The 21,001-nt window shown below is 39.1% G+C and overlaps 1 protein-coding gene and 1 long non-coding RNA gene across 4 annotated transcripts in view; one reads left to right on the top strand and one right to left on the bottom strand.

Moving 5' to 3' along the window:
• The window catches only part of LOC145439845 (microfibril-associated glycoprotein 4-like), a 532,879-nt gene that overhangs the window by 193,042 nt on the left and 318,836 nt on the right, over positions 1-21,001 (bottom strand). Inside the window, exon 1 of one of the 2 annotated variants that reach the window (XM_080317495.1) lies at positions 11,624-11,743. The exons of the other annotated variant lie outside the window; for it this stretch is intronic. Within the exon in view, the coding sequence (XP_080173621.1) occupies positions 11,624-11,684 (61 nt within the window). The 5' untranslated portion in view covers positions 11,685-11,743. Of the gene's footprint in view, positions 1-11,623; positions 11,744-21,001 lie in introns of those variants that run through there. 2 annotated transcript variants of the gene reach the window in all.
• Positions 13,691-18,843, top strand: LOC145439880 (uncharacterized). Of its 2 annotated transcripts, XR_013915377.1 has the most exons (3): positions 13,691-15,699; positions 16,150-16,296; positions 18,407-18,843. It is a non-coding gene; the product is annotated as an uncharacterized LOC145439880 (long non-coding RNA). The 2 variants fall into 2 exon arrangements; XR_013915376.1 differs by having other exon boundaries at positions 16,150-18,843.

Raw genomic sequence — 21,001 nt, 5'->3', positions numbered from 1 at the left:
TTTATGCACAGATAATAGGCTTCCGTGTCTCTAGTTAGAGTGAATTCGTTTTCATTTGGATTTAGATATATTTTGAAATAAATATAAAATTTATTTCACTTTCGACATGTTATAATTGCTGTTTGAGCGGCGAAATAAGCAGAACAGGGTATCGTTAGAATGAGGTACCAAGTTACTCCAGAATACCTTGAATAATATCCAGATTATTTTTCTCAGATGTCATCACTGCACTTTCGATCTCTTTCTGCAACTCTAAAAAGTACGAATTAGCGAGGTCAGAGGCACAGCTTTGACGGAAGTAATAATACGGCTTTCTATGATTGATAATAGAAGGAGTACAAAGATAGAGAATTGTTCGAAATATCGATTCCATGGTACCTTCACAGATCTAAAATGCTCTTAGCGCCACGTTCAGTGGATTCAATTTCAAAAGATGATTATGTCATGATTGCTGTTTATTTTCCATTCATCGGCGAGGTAAGCAGAACACGACTTTTTTTCAGAAAGCGATAGCAAGTTACCCAAGAATTAAATTTTGTTTTATATGCAACCCCAGCTATTTGACGAGGCCATATTGCATTATATCACTTGTATTTAGTTTCTCGCTGTATAAATAGGATTGAATTTAAAACAAACGCTTGTTTAAAGCGCTTTGTTCAGAACATGTTTTAAATCAAATGTCGCCAACTCAAAATGGGTCGCAGGCCACTATTCAAAATATGTAGAGGCCGCGGGACGCATGACTTCTATATCGAGATAAAAATAGGCAACACAGTTTAACAACCGCGTTTGGATAACTCTAGGTCAGTGCCACGCTGTGCTCTCTAACATGTGCGACGGACATAGTTACCACAAAAGAAATATTATTTTATTAAAAAAAATACAAATGCAACAATAAATGTAATGATAATCAATTTCATTATATTTTGAGCTATGAGCTGCGCACGATACCTGACAACACACTTCAGCAACTAAAACAGGGGTGACCAACCTTTTTCCTATTCACGGTCGCATTTTGAATATTATTGTATCCTACTGTTGCATTCCAGTGCATACTGCATAGTCGTAACGGACCAACGGAAGGCCAAATACCCACGTTAAACTGTTCATGTCCATTGCTGGTGAACTCCGGACTAGATAATATATTTACTGATATACAGATATGGTGAAAGTAGTCAAGAAAGCTACTCAAGTAGAAGTAAAAGTAGCAACTAAAAAATCTACTCAAGTACGAGTAGAACTAATTCTTTCATAAGCAGTGTAAAACTACTTGAAGTAGAAGTAGAATTTACCGACTTAAAGTCTACACAAGTAAGTAAGTAGTTGTGGAAACAATCGTAATTCCTTCGCATGGGCTGTCCAAAGCTGCAAATGACGCTGTGCGAAAGGTGTAGAGAGCTTGATTCATATTGATGCATCCCAGGTGGTGTCAATTTTTGAACAAATAAGCAGTCGTCCACATCATGGGATGGAAATGATAGACTTGATATGGAAATACGATACTAATCCTTTGTTTACACGAACACCCGGTTTTTGAGAATATCATGGCACGGCACCCTCCCCCATATCATGGCCTGGCGCCCTCCCCCATATTATAGGCCCCAGTTCAGTGGAATGGCAATACCGAGAAGTTGTGACGGATACGACTTTAACTTTTTGCGCGATAATTAGTATATGGTTATCACTTTTCCAAATTAGGACACATCATGGGCTGCTAGGTTTAATAGGTAATTGCTAGATAGCGAAACGGTAGTTTCAAACGCTATGGGGGCCGTACTTACTCTGATGGAATACTTGATATAGGCAACAATGCGGTGTGAACAGAACCACGCAACCCAGTTACAAAGTTATATTCAGCGATACTTTCGATTAAACATAGTTGGAAATTAAATGTTGGTACTACGTGAAAACAGCCCCGAAATTCCTCAGGGTATCTTTCTTATTAGGGGACTAAAATGCTTCTACTTGACAAACTGAAGATAGCGAAAAGTGAATAAGTAGATCACAAAATATTACGAAGTAGAAGAAGCGAAAAAAGATCTACTTGAGTAAGTACCAGAAGTAGAGGGAAACTACCGGATTACTTCGAAAAAGTAAAAGTATTTCTTTACTGACCACCTCTGCTGCTCTATGCTTACTATGCGCACCGAAATCGTGCGTAGTCGCTAGTCATGTTATGAACAGGAGTAGTGTATATGATCGGTCAACCGGTGACAGGGGCTCTTATGGCGGGGTGGCACGGTGCCGAGAAACCGGGGGTGGCACGGTGACCCTTATCTCTTATGGCGAGGGTGGCACGGTGCCATTGTGTCTTATGGCGGGTGTGGCATGGTTACCTTTTCGGATATAGGCTGCGGCGGCACGGTGACATGAAAACTCGTGGTTGCATGGTTACCTTTTCGGTATAGGCTGCGGCGGCACGGTGACGGGAAAACCGGGGGTGGCATGCTAATGTTTTTAGGTATACGTGCGGCGACATGCTAACGTTCCAGTTATAGGGTGATGAAGGAATATTTCAATCTATTTGTCGAAACCTTGAACAAGCTATCAGGTTATTTTTTGTTGCAATTGAGTGAACGGAAATAGTATTACGTCTCGATCTTTTAACATCTTACCACACCCCAAAGAGTCAAATACGAAAACCTTGTCAAGTAAATCAGTTTGTAACTTACAACTCAAGCAGTATCCGTATGAAAAGTAAACAAGATTACACGAGTAATCGCTACAATCTAAAATCCATAACAAGTTCGGTTGTAATCATATACCGCCAACTCGTCTTTTTTGTTCAACTGTAAAAGTCGTTACTATGCGTTATATTTTGTAAGACAAAAGTAGATTCTACTCGGTGCAGGTGACTTGAAATTAACATACTATGTTTGAGTGTACGAGATTTGAAAGGCTGATCAACGTAGTTGGGAATTCATTTCTTACAATCGAACGCAGGCGTTATATTAAAAATTATCATGATGTAAACATAAGGATTGACACATTGATTTGACATATGAGATTTTGTAACGGTCTATCATGACTTAATTATTAAATTATTCACGATAATTAGACCCGGTGTTGTGGTAAAGATTATTATGACAGCAACAAACTTTTCTCTATCATGGTTATTACCATATTGAGTTATAAAACTATTCGTGTATGGAATGTTCTTGATTGACAAATCATTCCACCTTGGTACAAATCACTCTGCGTATCGCGGATGTCAGAAAATATTTTACAAATGTAATTGTTTCCAGTTACCGAGACTAAAGATGAAACAACAATTTCGTTTACTGATTAACAACCGGCGCAATACTTCATTGTCGGAATCTGCGACTAAGAACTGAAACACATACCCGCATTACCCCGATGTCAAGATGTGTGAATTGACATACCGCCGCTTGATTAATGCTTAATCCGTTCGCACCACACACTTTGATCATTACAAAAACAAATTGGAATATGTTTGCTAGACACCTCCTATTCAACTAGGCTTGAGTAATACAGAAAACTCTTAACACTAATAAAATCGAAACATATGCTTCACTGAATACTACAAAATGTGGTTGCATTGATGTTCAATGTTTTATAGTAGTGGTCATAAATTATCATTTGAATCTTCTAAAATTGTAATCATAAAACCAAACCACAGGAAGTCATCAAAAGCATATTGCAGGATGTTTGCTCAATGCATCCTAGTTTGGTAAACTGGAATTATTTGTAGAACGCACACCACCAAAGAAAACCACGCAACCACTAACACGATTCCGAGTTGAGATTGAACTCCTAGTCATTTTCTACGCGTGCACAACTATAGGGTCGTTTTTCTGGACACAAGACCTAAAATCTTTGAGTTGTCAAAACGACACACATATTTGTAAATATCACTTACTTGGTTAAAGCTAATGCATCGACGGTAACAACCGACACGGAACAATACTATTTATTTTATAATCATTCATAACAAAATTACACACACACTGTACATTGTTGCTTATTGCGTGACACGAGAATAAATCAGTTCACAACGAACTTAAGGTGTATTTTACTCACTCATCACATTACGGATATTGACCAACATCGTTTCAACGGCGTGCATCGTTTTGCCGAATACGAAATATGTTAGTGTAGCAAACGTTTTAGCGTAACAGAAAACTATTTTCACTTTCTTGACTTTTGAAAACGATACACGCGCATTTTGTTTGTGTCAAGTTACTTGTATGATACGACTGATAATCCCCGCGACTCGTACAAAAGTATGAAAGATATTTACATCACACAAAGTACTCGACCTTACTCGATATTTTCGGTACTACGAAACTAAAGAATGATTGCCTACGCTTTCAGAGTAAAGAATGCTTAGTTAGACTCTACAAACTGTTTTGACGTCACAAGTGTTTTTTGACACGAATGATCCAACGTAGCTTATTATTCACATAGTTCGATACAGTACTAGTACTTACAGAAATATCAGAGTTGTTTACACAAAAGTTTGTATATTTACAATATGTGAATACCATGCGTAAGTCCTGCACAACCGCGGTATCTATCCTAGTTTAGTCAACACACATTTATTACACCGGGTCACGTAAACTTTCGTAGAAGATAAGCATAGTCACTACTCGAGGGTTCTGGCAATGTCATAGCAATAAACCAGTTACTCCAACAACAGAGTAGAGTACCTATGTTTTCTAGTCACCGTCCTTAAATCTTACACACAAAACAACCAACTTTGCAAACGAAAATTGCTGAGTCATCACATGATTGTCGGCACAACAAAACGACTAGTAGATGGAACCGTAATAAAAATGTTCCTAACCCTTAGCACACCAGTGACAAATCGTGCAATGGATATGTTTTGTCGAGTTGTTGTTGAGCGTCAAGTCTTCGTGTTGAACCGTACATTTGAACAGCACAACCACGATCCAATTGTAACCACGAATCTATTTTCATTTTGACACAAACTGTCGCGTACAGAAAAATAAATTTTCTTTCCTCAACACATACTTGTATCCAATCACTTTCGTCAAACACACAACTCAATAAAACTGTTTACTTTCTACAACATCAAAACCCCGAATTAGTTGTACATGTAGTTGAGAAATATTTTTTATAATCCATATCACAATCATTGACTTCCGTTTACGGTGTTAGTGTGTGAGTCATACCGGGAGACTTGTATCAAAATTGGTTCGAATTGACTAAATACAACGAGGGTTGAAATACTTCGAGTCGATTCATATGTGGTCTCCGTTGCGGTTTTAATCGAAGCATACAGAATGGTCTTACTGTAGGCTCTTCTCTCGTGTTTAGCAACTGAGTGGTCGAAATGCATGCATTCAAATTTGAACAGCGATCTTGTTTAGTCACGCGACAAATATGTTCACTATCGCTATACTCTGCACAGGGCGTGCAAATCCTTTTCACACTCGTAATAGTATACCAATGGCTACCGAAGACACTAAACATACGATACCTACCCAAGTAAAATTACCATTTTCACCTGGAGGTCAACCGTTACCTGAGTAAAAATACCATTGTCCTTTGAAGATTTATCTTTTACTCAGAGTAACAATACATTTTCACTTGGGGGTCTATCGTTTCCTAGAGTAACAAACCCGTATTCCTTTGGAAATCTATTTTTCCCTGGGTAACAAACCCCTTTTCACTTGGAAATATATTTTTGCCCTGGGTAACAAACCTTTTTCACTTGGAAATATATTTTTTCCCTGAGCAACAAACCATTTTCACTTGGAAATATATTTTTCTCCTGAGCAACAAACCATTTTCACTTGGAAATATATTTTTCCCTGGGTAAGAAACTATTTTCATTTGGAAATATATTTTTTCCATGGGTGACAACCCTTTCCACTTGGCGGTCCGTCGTTTACCTGAGTAAAAATATCATTTTCCTTTGGGGATCTGGCGTTTACCCAGAGTAACAAACCATTTTCACTTGGAAAAATACTTTTACCTAGAGTAACTAATCATTTTCTTTTGGAAATATATTTTCTCCCTGGCTAACAAACCCTTTTCACTTGGAAAACCATCATTTACCTAGAGTAACTAATCATTTTCTTTTGGAAATATATTTTCTACCTGGGTAACAAACCCCTTTCGTTTGGAAAACTATCATTTACCTGAGTACCAATACCGTTTTCACTTGGAAATCTATATTTTCCCTAGGTAACAATACCATTTTCGTTTTGAAAACTGACAACCACACGCGACAATTTGATATTTTTGTATATTGGTACGACGACAGCGACAAAATATACACCAACAACGATTCCGATACATTTGTCTAATCAAATATTCAGTTGCTCTGATGCATCCCATCAAAATCATTGGTTGAATATTCTCATGATTTGTATCACGCAACTAAAGTCAACCACTCTTCCGAAGTGTCAAAACATATAGCGATCGCGTGCAAGTGCCAAATTGTTGGTTTTCGAATCACAGTCTGCACCGGTTCTGTTATTCATTACTTATTACTTGATAGTAAAAACCATCGACATATTAAACTGTAGCGATTGGGATGTAAGTAATGACAAGACGCGAAAAATGGCTATGTCTTAGGTGTTAACTTGTGAGCGATCGTGGGGTTTGTAATATATTTCACACCTATTTGAAGTGTTAGTTTGTGAGCGTGGTTATTGTTGGTATTCGAATCGGCGTCTACACCGGCTCTGTGACAAACTAATTACCAAAACATTACCATGCGACAGATTTAGCAAACTATTTCACACCTTTTCGAACTGTTAGTTTGTGAGCGTGGTTATTGCTGATATTCGAATCACCGTCTACGCCGGCTCTGTGGCAAACTAATTACCAAGCGATTGATTCCTAGATTTAGCAAACTATTTCGCACTGACTGGACTAGTGTAATAATCGATACGATAGTAGCACAAAACAACTGCACGGGAAACAATTCAACGCGCAGGTCATTCGAAATATAGGTCGCACGCGCTGCGTAATCCTCTTGCACAACAAGCCACGTTTCCGTCTGCGCGGTTATTGTTGGTGACTCGTACATATTCAACACCACGCGAGAGATGTCTATACCAACAACGTTAGCATGCGACCGATCCCTATCTTTTTAACGCTATCGTGCCACCTTAAGGGGTCGAAACACCACTTCATCACCCTATAACTGGAACGTTAGCATGTCGCCGCACGTATACCTAAAAACATTAGCATGCCACCCCCGGTTTTCCCGTCACCGTGCCGCCGCAGCCTATACCGAAAAGGTAACCATGCAACCACGAGTTTTCACGTCACCGTGCCGCCGCAGCCTATACTCGAAAAGGTAACCATGCCACCCCCGCCATAAGACACAATGGCACCGTGCCACCCCCGCCATAAGAGATAAGGGTCACCGTGCCACCCCTGGTTTCTCGGCACCGTGCCACCCCGCCATAAGAGCCCCTGCCACCGGTTGACCGATCATATACACTACTAACATACACTGGGATATTTACTAGTCACGCAAAGCGCGAATTTTTCTTTCTATTTCAAGTTTAAATTTCGGCAATAATGTTATTATAGTTTCACATATCAATATCATATATTTATTCTTTCCCAGCCCATGTGATCAGATTCACCGGTAGAGTTGATGCTGGGATGTCTTCGAAAATTTACAGATAATATTATTTGTGGTAGGCTGCACGGGGCCTACGATATCGTAGGCCCCGGGCTGCATCTTTGGGCAGAACAACTAATGTTAGTCCTCGTTGTTGCATGCTGTTATTTATCGACTTGCCTGCCATCACGATTGTCGGTAAAGAAACCAAAAACAAATTTCCTGCGTGATGAGGAGTACATGAATACATAATTGGTATTTCTTTATGGGGCACATCAGTTTCTTCTGCTGATCGTATCTGTACTGTGGGGCTCATATTATAAACGACACTACTATATTGAAATCGAATATCAACTCGCATTGAACCGCGTCTAGCGCGAAGAAAATTTCCAGAATCATTAAAACCTTTCATTAATGAGGGAGTCAATTCGTAAATTCAATTTGCATATGGACGGCCGCCTACACGTCCTAATTGAATAAAGTGTCGACGGTCGCATAATTTACCTTCTTTACTGCCGAAGATTGGTCACCCATCGTCAAGGAAATAGTCAGCAACTAGTAGAGGATTCAAAAGAACATCGATTGTTGATATACGATGTTCTTTCAAATTCTCTACTAGTTGCTGCCGATTACTCCTGAGTGTCAGCCGTAAATATCCAGGTTCATTTCAATATGAATATATTATTCAATTGTGTAACACCCCAAATAGTCGGTTCAAGAGCTATTAAACAGATATTTCGTCAAAGGAGCTATATTTGCCCTATATTTTCAATTGTCAATGTCAGTCTACTATGATGTCACAATTGAATATTCGTGACGACATGGATTAAAAAAAAAAAAATAAAACTAAAACAATAAAAACCATGTTTTAAACAAGGGCCTTGTTTTACACATGCTCGTTTTAAACTAATTTTTGTTTTAAATGCAACCCTATATATCAGAGGTCTCAAACTCCCGGCCCGCGAGAACATTTTCTGTGGCCCGCGAAGGCATTTGGGAATTTCGAGAATTCGACAATACATTCAAGTGATAAATATCTGTATTAGATTTAAGAACATAAAGTTCCCTCTAAAACTATTACAAAAACGTGAGATCTAAACAAAATCACTACCACATCACTTTTAAAATCGATCATGGGGTGGAAGATTGCTATTACGTCACATTTCAGGTTCATGGTGATAAAACATGACCCGTTGATGATTCGTGACTAGAAATTGATATTTTGTTTGGTGCGACCTTTCGTCAAATTATACTTGATTTTGGATTGACTAGGTGACAAACTAAAAGTGATTCGAGTTGAGTCGGGTCAAACGTTTGAATCAGAGAAGGACTTACGTCTGGAAATAGCGACTTTATAATCCTACGGACGCCATGAAACTTTCGTGGGGGATTGTAATATATCAAAAGCCCGTAGCCACCGTTGCGTATAGGGTATATACAGGACCGTAACTGCCGCACCCCAAACCCCCCAATTGGGCGGAGCCGAGCTCGAAGGGGGCACAAAATTATTTCGTGAATTTGCATAAATTATAGATTATTTTTTGAAAATTTATGCAACTTTTCAAAATTTTTTCGCGTGGGGCGCGATTTTATGGTGGCAAATATCTTAATTATTTGGTAATCTTCCCCCAAGAAAAAAACATGCAACATTTATGAAAATGGACATATCGGCGTTGGCCAATACCGCGACACGACGCACCAAGACCTATAACGATTTCGGACATATTACATGCGACTCCAAGAAGTGTACCAGAACGATCAGCATCGCGAAAACCTTGGCCGAAAAGAACTGCCCTTACGCTGACCGAAAACTTCGTTATATATACAAAATACCTATAGATTTAATTGTCCATAGGCGCCTAAATGACTGGCGCCGAAAGTTCCTTCCTGTCTTGACAATCTGAACCTCACAAGACGAATACCAGTCTACCAGAAAATTATATGCCAGTGAAGAAATACCAATTTGAAATCGTGTTCGTCTTTTAGTTTCGTGCGTTTAGTCAATTCTATATTTTTTGATATAGCAGACAGGAGGTCACGAAATAACATCATGTAACGAAGTCATACCAACGGGTCCACCCGCCCGAAGATGTTTAATTATTATTTACGGAGCCTACAGTTTCCAAGACACCTCACTCAGCTCTACCGGTAAATCTGATAACGTGGGCAAAGAGGACAAGGGAATTGATAGCAATATAGCCTATATGCAATTCCTGATCTTATTGACCGAATTTATCATGAATTATCGAAAATTTTTGCGCTTCACGCTGGCTCACTAAACAGTATAGCTAATTTTGTGGTAAAGCGAACGACATGATGGGGTTCTTGGTTTAACACCATATGGGAGCGCTAGACCCAAGTGTTTTTGGGGCCTGACGAAGTGCTGTTTTGTTCCTGCCAACGCGTATACGCCCGAAGATGTTTAATTATTATTGAGGGGTCCTACCTTTTCAAATACATCTTACTATCTTACTCATCTCTACTGGTAAACCTGATTTCGTGAACAGGGGGGGGGGGTAAAAATTGATAGCAATATATATGTAATTCCCGATGATCCCGACTGATTCGATCAAGGATTCTTGAAATTTTTCGCGCTTTGCGCGTCTAGGCGAGAATTGCTGGCCACGAAACAGAGATCCAATGTTGATGACAAGTAGCGGCAAATAGCGGGCAGGCACAGGGGGGTCTGGGGGGCGAAGGCCCCCAGAAGTCCGGTTTATCACCCTTTGGCGGGGCCAAGGCCAACGTTTTGATGGGGGCCTGACGAAGTGCTGTAACGGCCCTGGGTATATAGATTTCTAATCAGGTCTGTATCGAAACCATTGGCCTTCTGCGGCCCCCGTGACGCATACTTTGTTACATCCTGGGTCTTGTTTGTTCTTTTTATCCATGTTATTCTCGGTGGCGAGTGAGGTGGTGGTACGCTCCACAGCTGTGACACCATTGGGTTCTTCGGCGATTGGTCATTTCGATTCCAGGGGTTCTTAACCAGGGGTCCGTAGCCCATTTGTGGTACGAAGCACCACATCAGGGAGTATGAGATGCATTGTTGAAATATACCTATATGATGTGAAACATTTTCTGGGCCAATTTATTCATGTGTGAAATATTCTTCGCGCTATGCGCGATTTTATGTGAATGGGCTTCCTGATATTTATATAGGTATCATCAGCAATTGTGTTGAAAATGGACAGGAGGCACGGGGAATCTAATTGAAAGCACAAGGAGTACGATCGCTAAATCGGTTAAGAAACAATGCTATTACTATGGAACAATAATAATTATTGTTGTTATTGATCTGTTCCAATTTTATTCGAAGAAAATCTAACGCTGGTTTCATTTGACTTTATCACTGACAGTAACAATAGCCTAGCCTACTTATCACGACTATATTGTAAACCCCGATTAGGCTACACCGCTCACATGCTCTGATATCAGATCAATCCCTAGTAAATTCTAAAATATTATACATAAAATTGTGGCACGTCAAAGGCCCACTATAGCTGCGATATAATAACCTGAGAGCTTCTACGATGTCACCATGCGTCCTCTCGCATGATGTCTATAACTCAATATTTTAACAAATTATGCCCGACACAAAAACTATTTTATTCAATTATTTGAAAATGTGATTTTTACGTGCCAAGCGTAAATAATATAATAGTAAATTACATTTTCACGATGTTTGTGAAATGCCTGTCTGCAAGGTGCCGTCAAATATGGCCTACTGGGAAATTATACATTGGATATCCCTATTATTGATGATGCGGCCCGTGGGTTCATCAAAATTCGGAAATTTGCCCGCGATCACATTTGAGTTTGAGACCTCTGCTATATATAAAATATTCAAGGATGGCCTGGCTCTTAACTCTTCATGGACGGATCGTACAAACATATAGTTGATTTTAAGCAATAACGTTGCATATGATTCTTGAATGTATTGACGTTTTTCACGTTTTTGCCGCCGTTGCAGCAATGCTATCTCAACACGAAACAATAAAATGCCCTGAAACATTTTGAGTTATAGATATCAGTTTCTTAGCAACAACGTACCAATATTCTGAGTGCTGTTTCCGAAAGTCCAGCTGGCTTGTACTCCGAACAAGGCCAGCATTACAATAAAGAAGAAAGCGACCACTACTGAGATGATCACTTCGAACTTGTATTTCTTCTTACAGAGATCTGCCGAAAAGAGACATCTCACATGCATTTTCTTCCTGTATCTATTAATCTATACGTTTAGTGAGTATTTGAATATCTATCATCAGTACAGGTACTGCATTGATGCAATTGAGTAACCAGCCGATTCGATTCCGAACAGATTGCCGTAATACAGACCGTATTGGCGTCGATTAAAGTATTAGAGTAGCAATGTTTTGCCATCCCAACATGAAAATAAATTACAATATGCTCTATTACAACAAATTTATACTTGACGATATATCTTTGAAAAACGTTGTACGATGCAATCGGTCCGTCACTGACGCGTCATACTTCGCAGCAATGTCGTCTCGACTAACTTAATTCATGTTGTGGATTTACAATTGGACGTATGACTTTGGTACGCAACTTGGGTATACTCTTATACCTAAGGTCACCATATTTTGATATCCGAAGATCCTTTTTACAAATCACGAATTTATAATATATGAAGAGACAACGGGTAACTTGAATATCTGTACAGGAAATACTGCTGTGTTGACAACAATAGGTCATTTGTGCATCTCGACTCCCGAAACACTCGCTCGAACGTCCAGATCCCAAATTTGGCGTAATGTACGGCGGTTTTAGTTGTGGCTTTACGATCGCCTAGCTGTAAAATCTAAAGAGAAGGACGAATGGCAAAAAGGGAGGACGCATACCCAGCAAACACCCGATCTCCCACAGACTTACTGGTACGTCCACAATTGTGCCCAATCGTCCCACGTCCCACATTTAGTGCCTGAGGACTTGCTCAGGAAGTCACAAATTGACGTCCAATTATGTAACTCCAAGTTACCCCCAGAGGAAGTAACTTTTAGAGTGCTCCTATGCCAGTCACCAATGACCATTCCAGTGGATGTCATAATAGTGTGATGCCTGGATGCCACCTACACAGGAGTTGATTTGGATGGCCCTACTGGGAAATCTTTTCTATGAACTCAAATGTGCATTATTCCGCAGTCAATGCTAAATAAGTTGTGTGAATACACTCGTGATACATGTGAAATCTAGTGGAGTGAAGCCGTGAATGTTGATGACTTTCCCATCGCGTGGCACTTCACAAGCCCGGCTATCGATCATTGCGGTCGCACAGTGCTAAAGAGGCTCGATATAATGTGCGATACAGAGACACACAGCAGCTTATTTTATTGTGACACTACTGGGTCTTAAATGCCCACTTCAGGGGCAAATACTCGTAATGCATGTGAAATCTTCCGACATCAGAACTTGATAATCGTCATGATGGGATTGTGATGACTATTCGAATCACGGAACAACGCAGTATGCAATCCTCTCCTCTATTCCGATAATGGAGTCGAACACGCCTGTTGCTTGAAATTCATTCAACCATAAAACCAGAAACCTGCCTTCTTCTATTTGGCGAGCATCGCGCATGCGCATGTAATTCAATTTGATCAGCGTATGTAGCAATGGCGGAGGGACGAATTTATCACAGTAATGGTTTAGTTCATAATTGGAAACGTTAATAGAGTGGATTGTGAGATGTCTCTATCATGAGTACCGGAAGGGCAGGAAGCTTGGTATTTGAGTGCTATATTTAATAAATAGCAACAGTCTCGATCATCATGAACTGCTGATGCGATATAATGAATTCGACTATATGATTATAGTGACACGGCTGTAATTCACCTACAGACGAAATTGATCGACCCGCTGTTAATCGGTAACTCATGCAAGCCTATAATTCTTGTAGTACATTTGATACTATATGATAATGTATTGATAATGGAAGTCTGATTTATTGTGCTCTGTTGCATAATGTCTCACAAGCAATAACTTGACATTTTCTGTGCATCCTGTGAAAAGTTTTACAAGGATTTCCCAGGACAGCAGGATACAATCAGCAAACCAGATGCCGCATAAAGTAATGTACCGGTATTTTATACCATATCGGTACCCAGCAAACACCCGATCTCCCACGGACTTACGGGTACGTCCACAATTGTGCCCAATCGTCCCACGTCCCACTTTTAGTGACTGAGGACTTGCTCAGTAAGTCACAAATTGACGTCCGATTATGTAACTCCAAGTGACCCCCAGAGGAAGTAACTTTTGGAGCTCTCCTATGCCAGTCACCAATGACCATTCCAGTGGATGTCATAATAGTGTGATGCCTGGATGCCACCTACACCGGAGTTGATTTGGATGTCCTTATACTGGGAAATAGTTTCTATGAACTCAAATGTGCATTATTCTGCAGTCAATGCTAAATAAGTCGTGTTGAATGCACTCATGATATAAGTGAAATCTAGTGGAGTGAAGCCGTGAATGGTGATATGGTGATGACTTTCCCATCGCGTGGAACTTCACATGCCCGGCTATCGATCATTGCGGTCGCACAGTGCTAAAGAGGCTCGATATAATGTGCGATACAGAGACACAGTAGCTTATTTTATTGTGACATTACTGGGTCGAAAATGCCCACATCAGGGGCAAATACTCGTAATGCATGTGAAATCTTCCGACATCAGAACTTGATAATCGTCATGATGGGATTGTCATGACTATTCCAATCACGGAACAACGCAGTAAGCAATCCTCTCGGCTATTTCGATAATGGAGTCGAACACGCCTGTTGCTTGAAATTCATCCAACCATAAAACCAGAAGCCTGCCTTCTTCTATTTGGCGAGCATCGCGCATGCGCGTTGTAATTCAATTTGATCAGCGTATGTAGCAATGGCGGAGGGACGAATTTATCACAGTAATGGTTTAGTTCATAATGGGAAACGTTAACAGCGTGGATTGTGAGATGTCTCTATCATGAGTACCGGAAGGGCAGGAAGCTTGGTATTTGAGTGCTAAATTTAATAAACAGCAGCAGTCTCGATCATCATGAACTGCTGATGCGATATAATGAATTCGACTATATGATTATAGTGACACGGCTGTAATATCACCTAAAGACGAAATTGATCGACCCGCTGCTAATCGGTAACTCATGCAAGCCGATAATACTTGTAGTTAATTTGATACTATATGATAGGCTAATGTATTGATCATAGAAGTCTGATTTATTGTGCTCTGTTGCATAATGTCTCACAAGCAATAACTTGACATTTCATGTGCATCCTGTGAAAAGTTTAACAAGGATTTCCTAGGACTGCAGGACCCAATCAGCAAACCAGATGCCGCATAAAGTAATGTACCGGTATTTAATAACATATCGGTATATGCTGAATTTTGAAATGTTATGTAGGCTAATAGAAATGTGGAATGTTCCTTTATGGAATGTGAGATTGCTGAATTTGTGGATGCATGAAGATGTAGCATCACATTACCATCCATTTTCGTATTTTTGTGTCCACAACAGTATATATAACCATCTATAATAGCGTTAGTAAAATAATTGAGGCTTTCAGTGAACATGTAAGAATTTATGGCAATATTGGTTTATATTTAGGGTATTTTAGGAACAACATTATATTAGTTTGTTAGCCCATCTTTAACCTCGCTCTAATCAAAGGATACTCCAACACTAAACCAATTATAAACTCTATAAACTTAACATGTTCATGGCCTGGTGCAGACGGGTTGTTGGCAATGTTACCGCAATGTTGGCACGGCCTCCGTGCATACTTTTATTGCTTGATTATAACTTTCGATATTAGTATATATACACGGAAACATTGCCTACATTGCAGCAGTATTAAAAAAGTAGGCTATGGATGGGCCCTAAGGAAGGCTGATTGCTCATGGTCATCTTGCCGTCGATAAGAAAACACAACCTTATTATCAATGGATTCTTACTATATATGGATGGGACATATCTGTGTTTGTGTATACAAAGTTACTTCATTTCTACCAGGAGACTAGATATTGAACAGGCAATGTTATGTATAGTTCTAAACTTCAGAGGAAGGCGCCGCAGTGGTGCATTGTTCATGGATCAAGATGTTGAATTATGTAAGTTGAAGTTACGAACTATATATGATGATTTATGATTGTTCATTAATTAGCAATTTATTACCCTGAAAAAAATGCCATCGATGATGTGGAAATATACTATTGACGTTGGTTCGCAATCGGGCTGCTAAAACGTGCTGAGTGGGTTGGAACTATAATTTTAATATAAACTGCATTCTTATAGTGGCATAGAGCGTGTAATTTCAGTAGGCTGTCTTGAAAATAGTCACATACTTGGCTCGAATCATAAGAATTGATGCTCATTCGAGATTTGAGTAACCATACCAATGTGCTCAGCCCTACTGATTAGTCATTTCAGTGAGTAGAATGTGGGAATGGTCCAGCTTGAGCTTCATTGTCTTTGTTTTTTTTAAGGATATTCTAGATTCCTGGCTTGGCTTCTTGACAAATGGCTTCACTACAAACATTATAATAATTTTGATTATTTAGATCGGCAATGTCTTCAATTGATAGTGTTCAACAACAACGACAACACTGTATGAAGAATGTCTTAATGACTGGAACCGAAAACGTTCGCAAGAACTACATCCACATGGAACAAGCGTTGCTGCGTCATCCTCAGGAAAAAGTCAGAAGGTATAAAACATTGAATACACTTCATGGAAACTAGAGGCTGTGAAAGTAATCATCTTTTGAACTGAAGTAGATGTAATATTATGGATTTATACACACCTAGAGGTAACAACTTTGAAGTTGCGTTAGATCTACTCGAAATGGAAGTAGATAATGCAGTTCTGGAAAGTATACAAATAATAAGTTTTAAAAAGTAGATTTGGTTGAGGTGTTGCGTAGGCCTTCTTAGCGTTTAATCATAGTTGATGGTCAAAGTAATTATTGTTTGCACTGGAGTTGAAATAGTTGCAACGCCTTGAATTTCAACTGCTGTACAATTAGCCATTTACCAGGCTTGTAAAATTCACTTCAAAATGAAGTAAAAAGTTCTAAAATAAGATTTTGTGCTCTATTCTATCCCAGGGGTTCTTAACCAGGGCCCGTAGACCCTCTCGTGGTACGAAGCACCACATCAGAGGGTATGATATGCATCGTGGGATTAGACCTATATGCTGTGGTTCTTGTGCTATGCGCAATTTTATGTGAATTGACTATCTGATTTTAATATAGGTACCATTAGAAATTGTGTTGAAGATAAATTTTGGGCTGCTAGAAATCTTATTGGTAGCATGAAGGGTGCGATCGCTAAGGCTAAGAAACAATGCTATTACTATGGCTAAAGTTGTTATTGATATGTTTCAATAATAATCGAAGGCAACAGCTAATTCTGAATTAATTTGACTTCGGTAATGACAGTAGCAACAGCCTACTTATCACGACTATATCAAAACCCGGCTTAGGCTACACCGCTCAAATGCTCTGATACCAGATCAAATTTCAGTAGATTTTAAAATACTCGACATAAAACTGTGACGCGTCAAAGGTCCACCAACTGCAATATTATAACCCAGAGTTTGACGATGTCATGATGCATCCTATTGCATTATCTCTATAACTCATTATTTTAACAAATTATGCCCAGCACAAAAATAATTTTATTGAAATATTCAAAACTGTGATTTTTTTCGTGTCAAACGTGAATAATACAATAGTAAATTACATTCTCGAAATGTTTGTGGAATGCCTGTCTGCAAGCTCCCGCCTACATGGAAATTATACATTGAATATCCCTATCTTGCTGCGTCGTCAAAAATCCTGAAATTGACCTGCGACCCCATTTGAATTTGAAGCCTCTGCTCTATATGATGTGACAACATTATGAACAAGGAAAAGTTGAAATATCGATCTCGTATGCGACTTCAAAGAAAATGAATACCGACTCTACATCATATCAAAGAATGTTTTTTAGATTTAAAATAATTCCTATTTTATTGTACTTTGAGACAATACATTTGTCATTCACACGATCGTGCATAGCTACGTCCTACATGTGCCGTGTTCTGCGATATGACCAATCGATGTTTTTAGGCCTCGCAGTGGTACATGGAATCGGAATTCTAATTCTTGTTGAGTACAATTTATGTACCCGAAAAGATCATCTGTTTCGACTTATCGTTACTCTATTCAGCTTCGTGGCAAGCCCTAGTTATAGTAGGTGGTAAGTTCCAAATGAAGGTGGTCAAAGTATTCATCGTTAGTACCGTACTAAATAGTATAAATTGCGATTTACAAGACATCAAACTACTTTCAAGTGTCGACACGGTCAAAATATGGAGACTTGAGGAATGTCGTAGTTGTATGCTTTTAACCAGAGATAGGGAAAGTAATCATTTTCAGCACTCAATTAGAAATATTTGTAGCGTCAGTATTTTAGTACAAGTAAGAGTAACGCAATGTATTTCTACTCGGGTTCAAGCACTCAAGCAGCGATATACACGGCTTATCAAAACTATTTTAGGTAAAGTAGAAGTTCTGGAAAGTACTGAAGTATGTACTTGAGGTGTTTCCACAATTTAATTTGATTGACGGGTTGCATACTCCGTATCACAACGTCAGAAGCTCCCCGCACTCGAGTAGACATGGTAGTATCGTCATAAATTATCACTCAGCACAAGTAGAAGTAGCGGATCACAAGACATATCACAATTAATGCATGAGGAAATAGAAATTTCATGTGCTATGTCAGCAGAGTTGCTCTACAAATGATTTGCTGACATTGTTGTATATGTTTCAGGCAAAACAAAGACCAAGAAGAAAACTGGTGTTGCAACCAAGTTTATTGCGAATACGCGCTCGCGCTCTTAACATGATGCGGTGCAAATGATCCATCGTTTTATAATATGCAATGTAAATTATTACTTATGATTGCTCCATGCTTTTCCCTGTTTTAGTTGTATTAGCATTTGTACTTTTTCAAAGTCATGTGACACGTTTATTTCTAATTTCATGATGCACTTCAATTGAAATGTTTGTAATGGTATTTTAAAATTGACTTAGAACTTGCTGTTATATACAAAATCCCACTGACACATTTATTCGTAGTGATTTCCTGATCGATTTTTCACGTAAGCCTGAACTTTGTTAACAAGAAATAGTTCATTAGTTAATGTTGTACTTGTATTTTGCAATTGTCGTTTTTCAGTAACCCAATATAAAAAGTTCGTTAGTTTATATGATGTTGAATTCCATGTAATTGCACCAGGTGTGAATTGGAGTCCTGATATGGTAATCCTGAGGAATAGAACAGGTGGTAAATGACATATCCATAGGGAGTCACGTCACGTCCACAGTAGGTCTGACGCATCCATAGGGAGTCACGTCACGTTCACAGCAGATCCAATGAGTCCATATGGAGTCACTTCACGTCCATAGTAGACCAACTCAGGAAGTGTTTTGGACGCTTCTAGTAGTCGACAAATCCACTCCAGGGAAGTAACGCTGGGCGCCCTGCGGCTATTCCACAGGAAGTCAACTGGAAATCGAGTGTTTGCTGGGTATATACTGAATTTTGAAACGGTATGTAACATAATGGAAATGTGGAATGTTCACTTTATGGAATCTGAGATTGCTGAATTTGTGGATGCATGAAGATTGTAGCATAACATTAACATCCATTTTCGTATTTTTGTGTCCACAACAGTATATAACCATCAATAATAGCGGTAATAGAATAATTGAGGCTTTTAGTGAACATGTAAGAATTTATGGCAATATTGGTTTATATTTATATTTATTATAATAGTTGGTTAGCCCATCTTTAACCTCGCTCTGATCAAAGGATACTCCAACACTAAACCAATTATAAACTCAATAAACTTAAAATGTTCATGGCCTGGTGCGGACGGGTTGTTGCCAATGTTACCGCAATGTTGGCACGGCCTCCGTGCATACTTTTAATGCTTGATTATAACTTTCAATATTAGTTTATATAGGGGAGATGTGGTACCGATGGATCAAAAATTGCAAAATGATCTCTGGCCCTCAAATCTTCGGCCGAGAAAAGCAGATCTTTTGCTGTCTCAACACTTCGATACAAGCTCTACCTATCGCGGACATTCACATGAATATCCGCCTTTTCCAAAAATATTCATAAACGTTTAAAGTTTGTTGCTCGAACGTGTCATCGGTCCCCACCCGGTGGGTCCAAAGGCACACGACCATGGGACCTATGAGACATACGCTCAAAAACTCAAATTTGTTACCTTGTTTTGTTGTGTACTATAAGCTAAGCTACAGCAAGCCAATGAAGAATGTTTCTTCAAGACCTTCAAGAATTAAATAGATTATATCAACTCAAATGTTGGCATAAAATCATGTTTTGATTTGCGCCTAAGCTTACAAAACTAATGCCACATACATATTACCCGCAAATCGACATTTTGATCTTCAAATACCTCGTAATAGCGATAAAACACCACAGGTAACTATGATTTACAGCCTATATATGTAGGCGAGTTTCTGTTGTTAAGTGATTAGTTGGTCTATCTATTTTGCTTGATTTGGCTATGGTACCATAGGTCCCCCACCCCATAAATATTGCAATTGACTTGATAATAGTCCACTCGAGGATGGTATTGATTCAAAAAATATGTGCCATTATATACCCTTATACAAGCCCTACACTTCACATCAGAACTTATGGCGGGTTTGTTAGTCTTGAAGGTGATATAGAAAAATGCAAATGTAGATCCAAATTTACTTTACACCCCCTAAAACGTAAATCATTCGTCACAGACCCCATAACTCATAAAGGTCGAATTTTTTTGCATGTGAGGAAAGATTCTGTCAGCATGTAATTGTAGACAAATTCACTGAGTCTAATCATGAAATTATCATGGACAACTTTTCAAGTATTTTCGGTCCCAGTAATCCATCGGTACCACATCTCCCCTACACGGAAACATTGCCTATATTGCAGCAGTATTAACAAAGTAGGCTATGGATGGGCCCTAAGGAAGGCTGATTGCTCATGGTCATCTTGCCGTCGATAAGAATACACAACCTTATGTTACCAACTCACAACCTTACCCAATGGATTCTTACTATATGGATGGGACATATCTGTTTTTGTGTATACAAAGTTCCTTCAATTCTACCAGGAGACTAGATATTGAACAGGCAATGTTATGTAGTTCTAAACTCCAGAGGAAGGCGGTGCATTGTTCATGGATCAAGATGTTGAATTATGTAAGTTGAAGTTACAAACTATATATGATGATTTATGATTGTTCAATAATTAGCAATTTATTACCCTGAAGAAAGTGTCATCGATGATGCAGAAATATACTATTGACGGTGGTTCGCAATTGGGCTGCACAAACGTGCTGGG

The sequence above is a fragment of the Botryllus schlosseri genome, chromosome 5 (genome assembly GCF_051294905.1).
Source record: "Botryllus schlosseri isolate E-star chromosome 5, Bs_hap1, whole genome shotgun sequence".
In the NCBI taxonomy this organism is placed as follows: Eukaryota; Metazoa; Chordata; class Ascidiacea; order Stolidobranchia; family Styelidae; genus Botryllus; species Botryllus schlosseri.
This window is presented reverse-complemented; position numbering and strand designations above follow the sequence as displayed.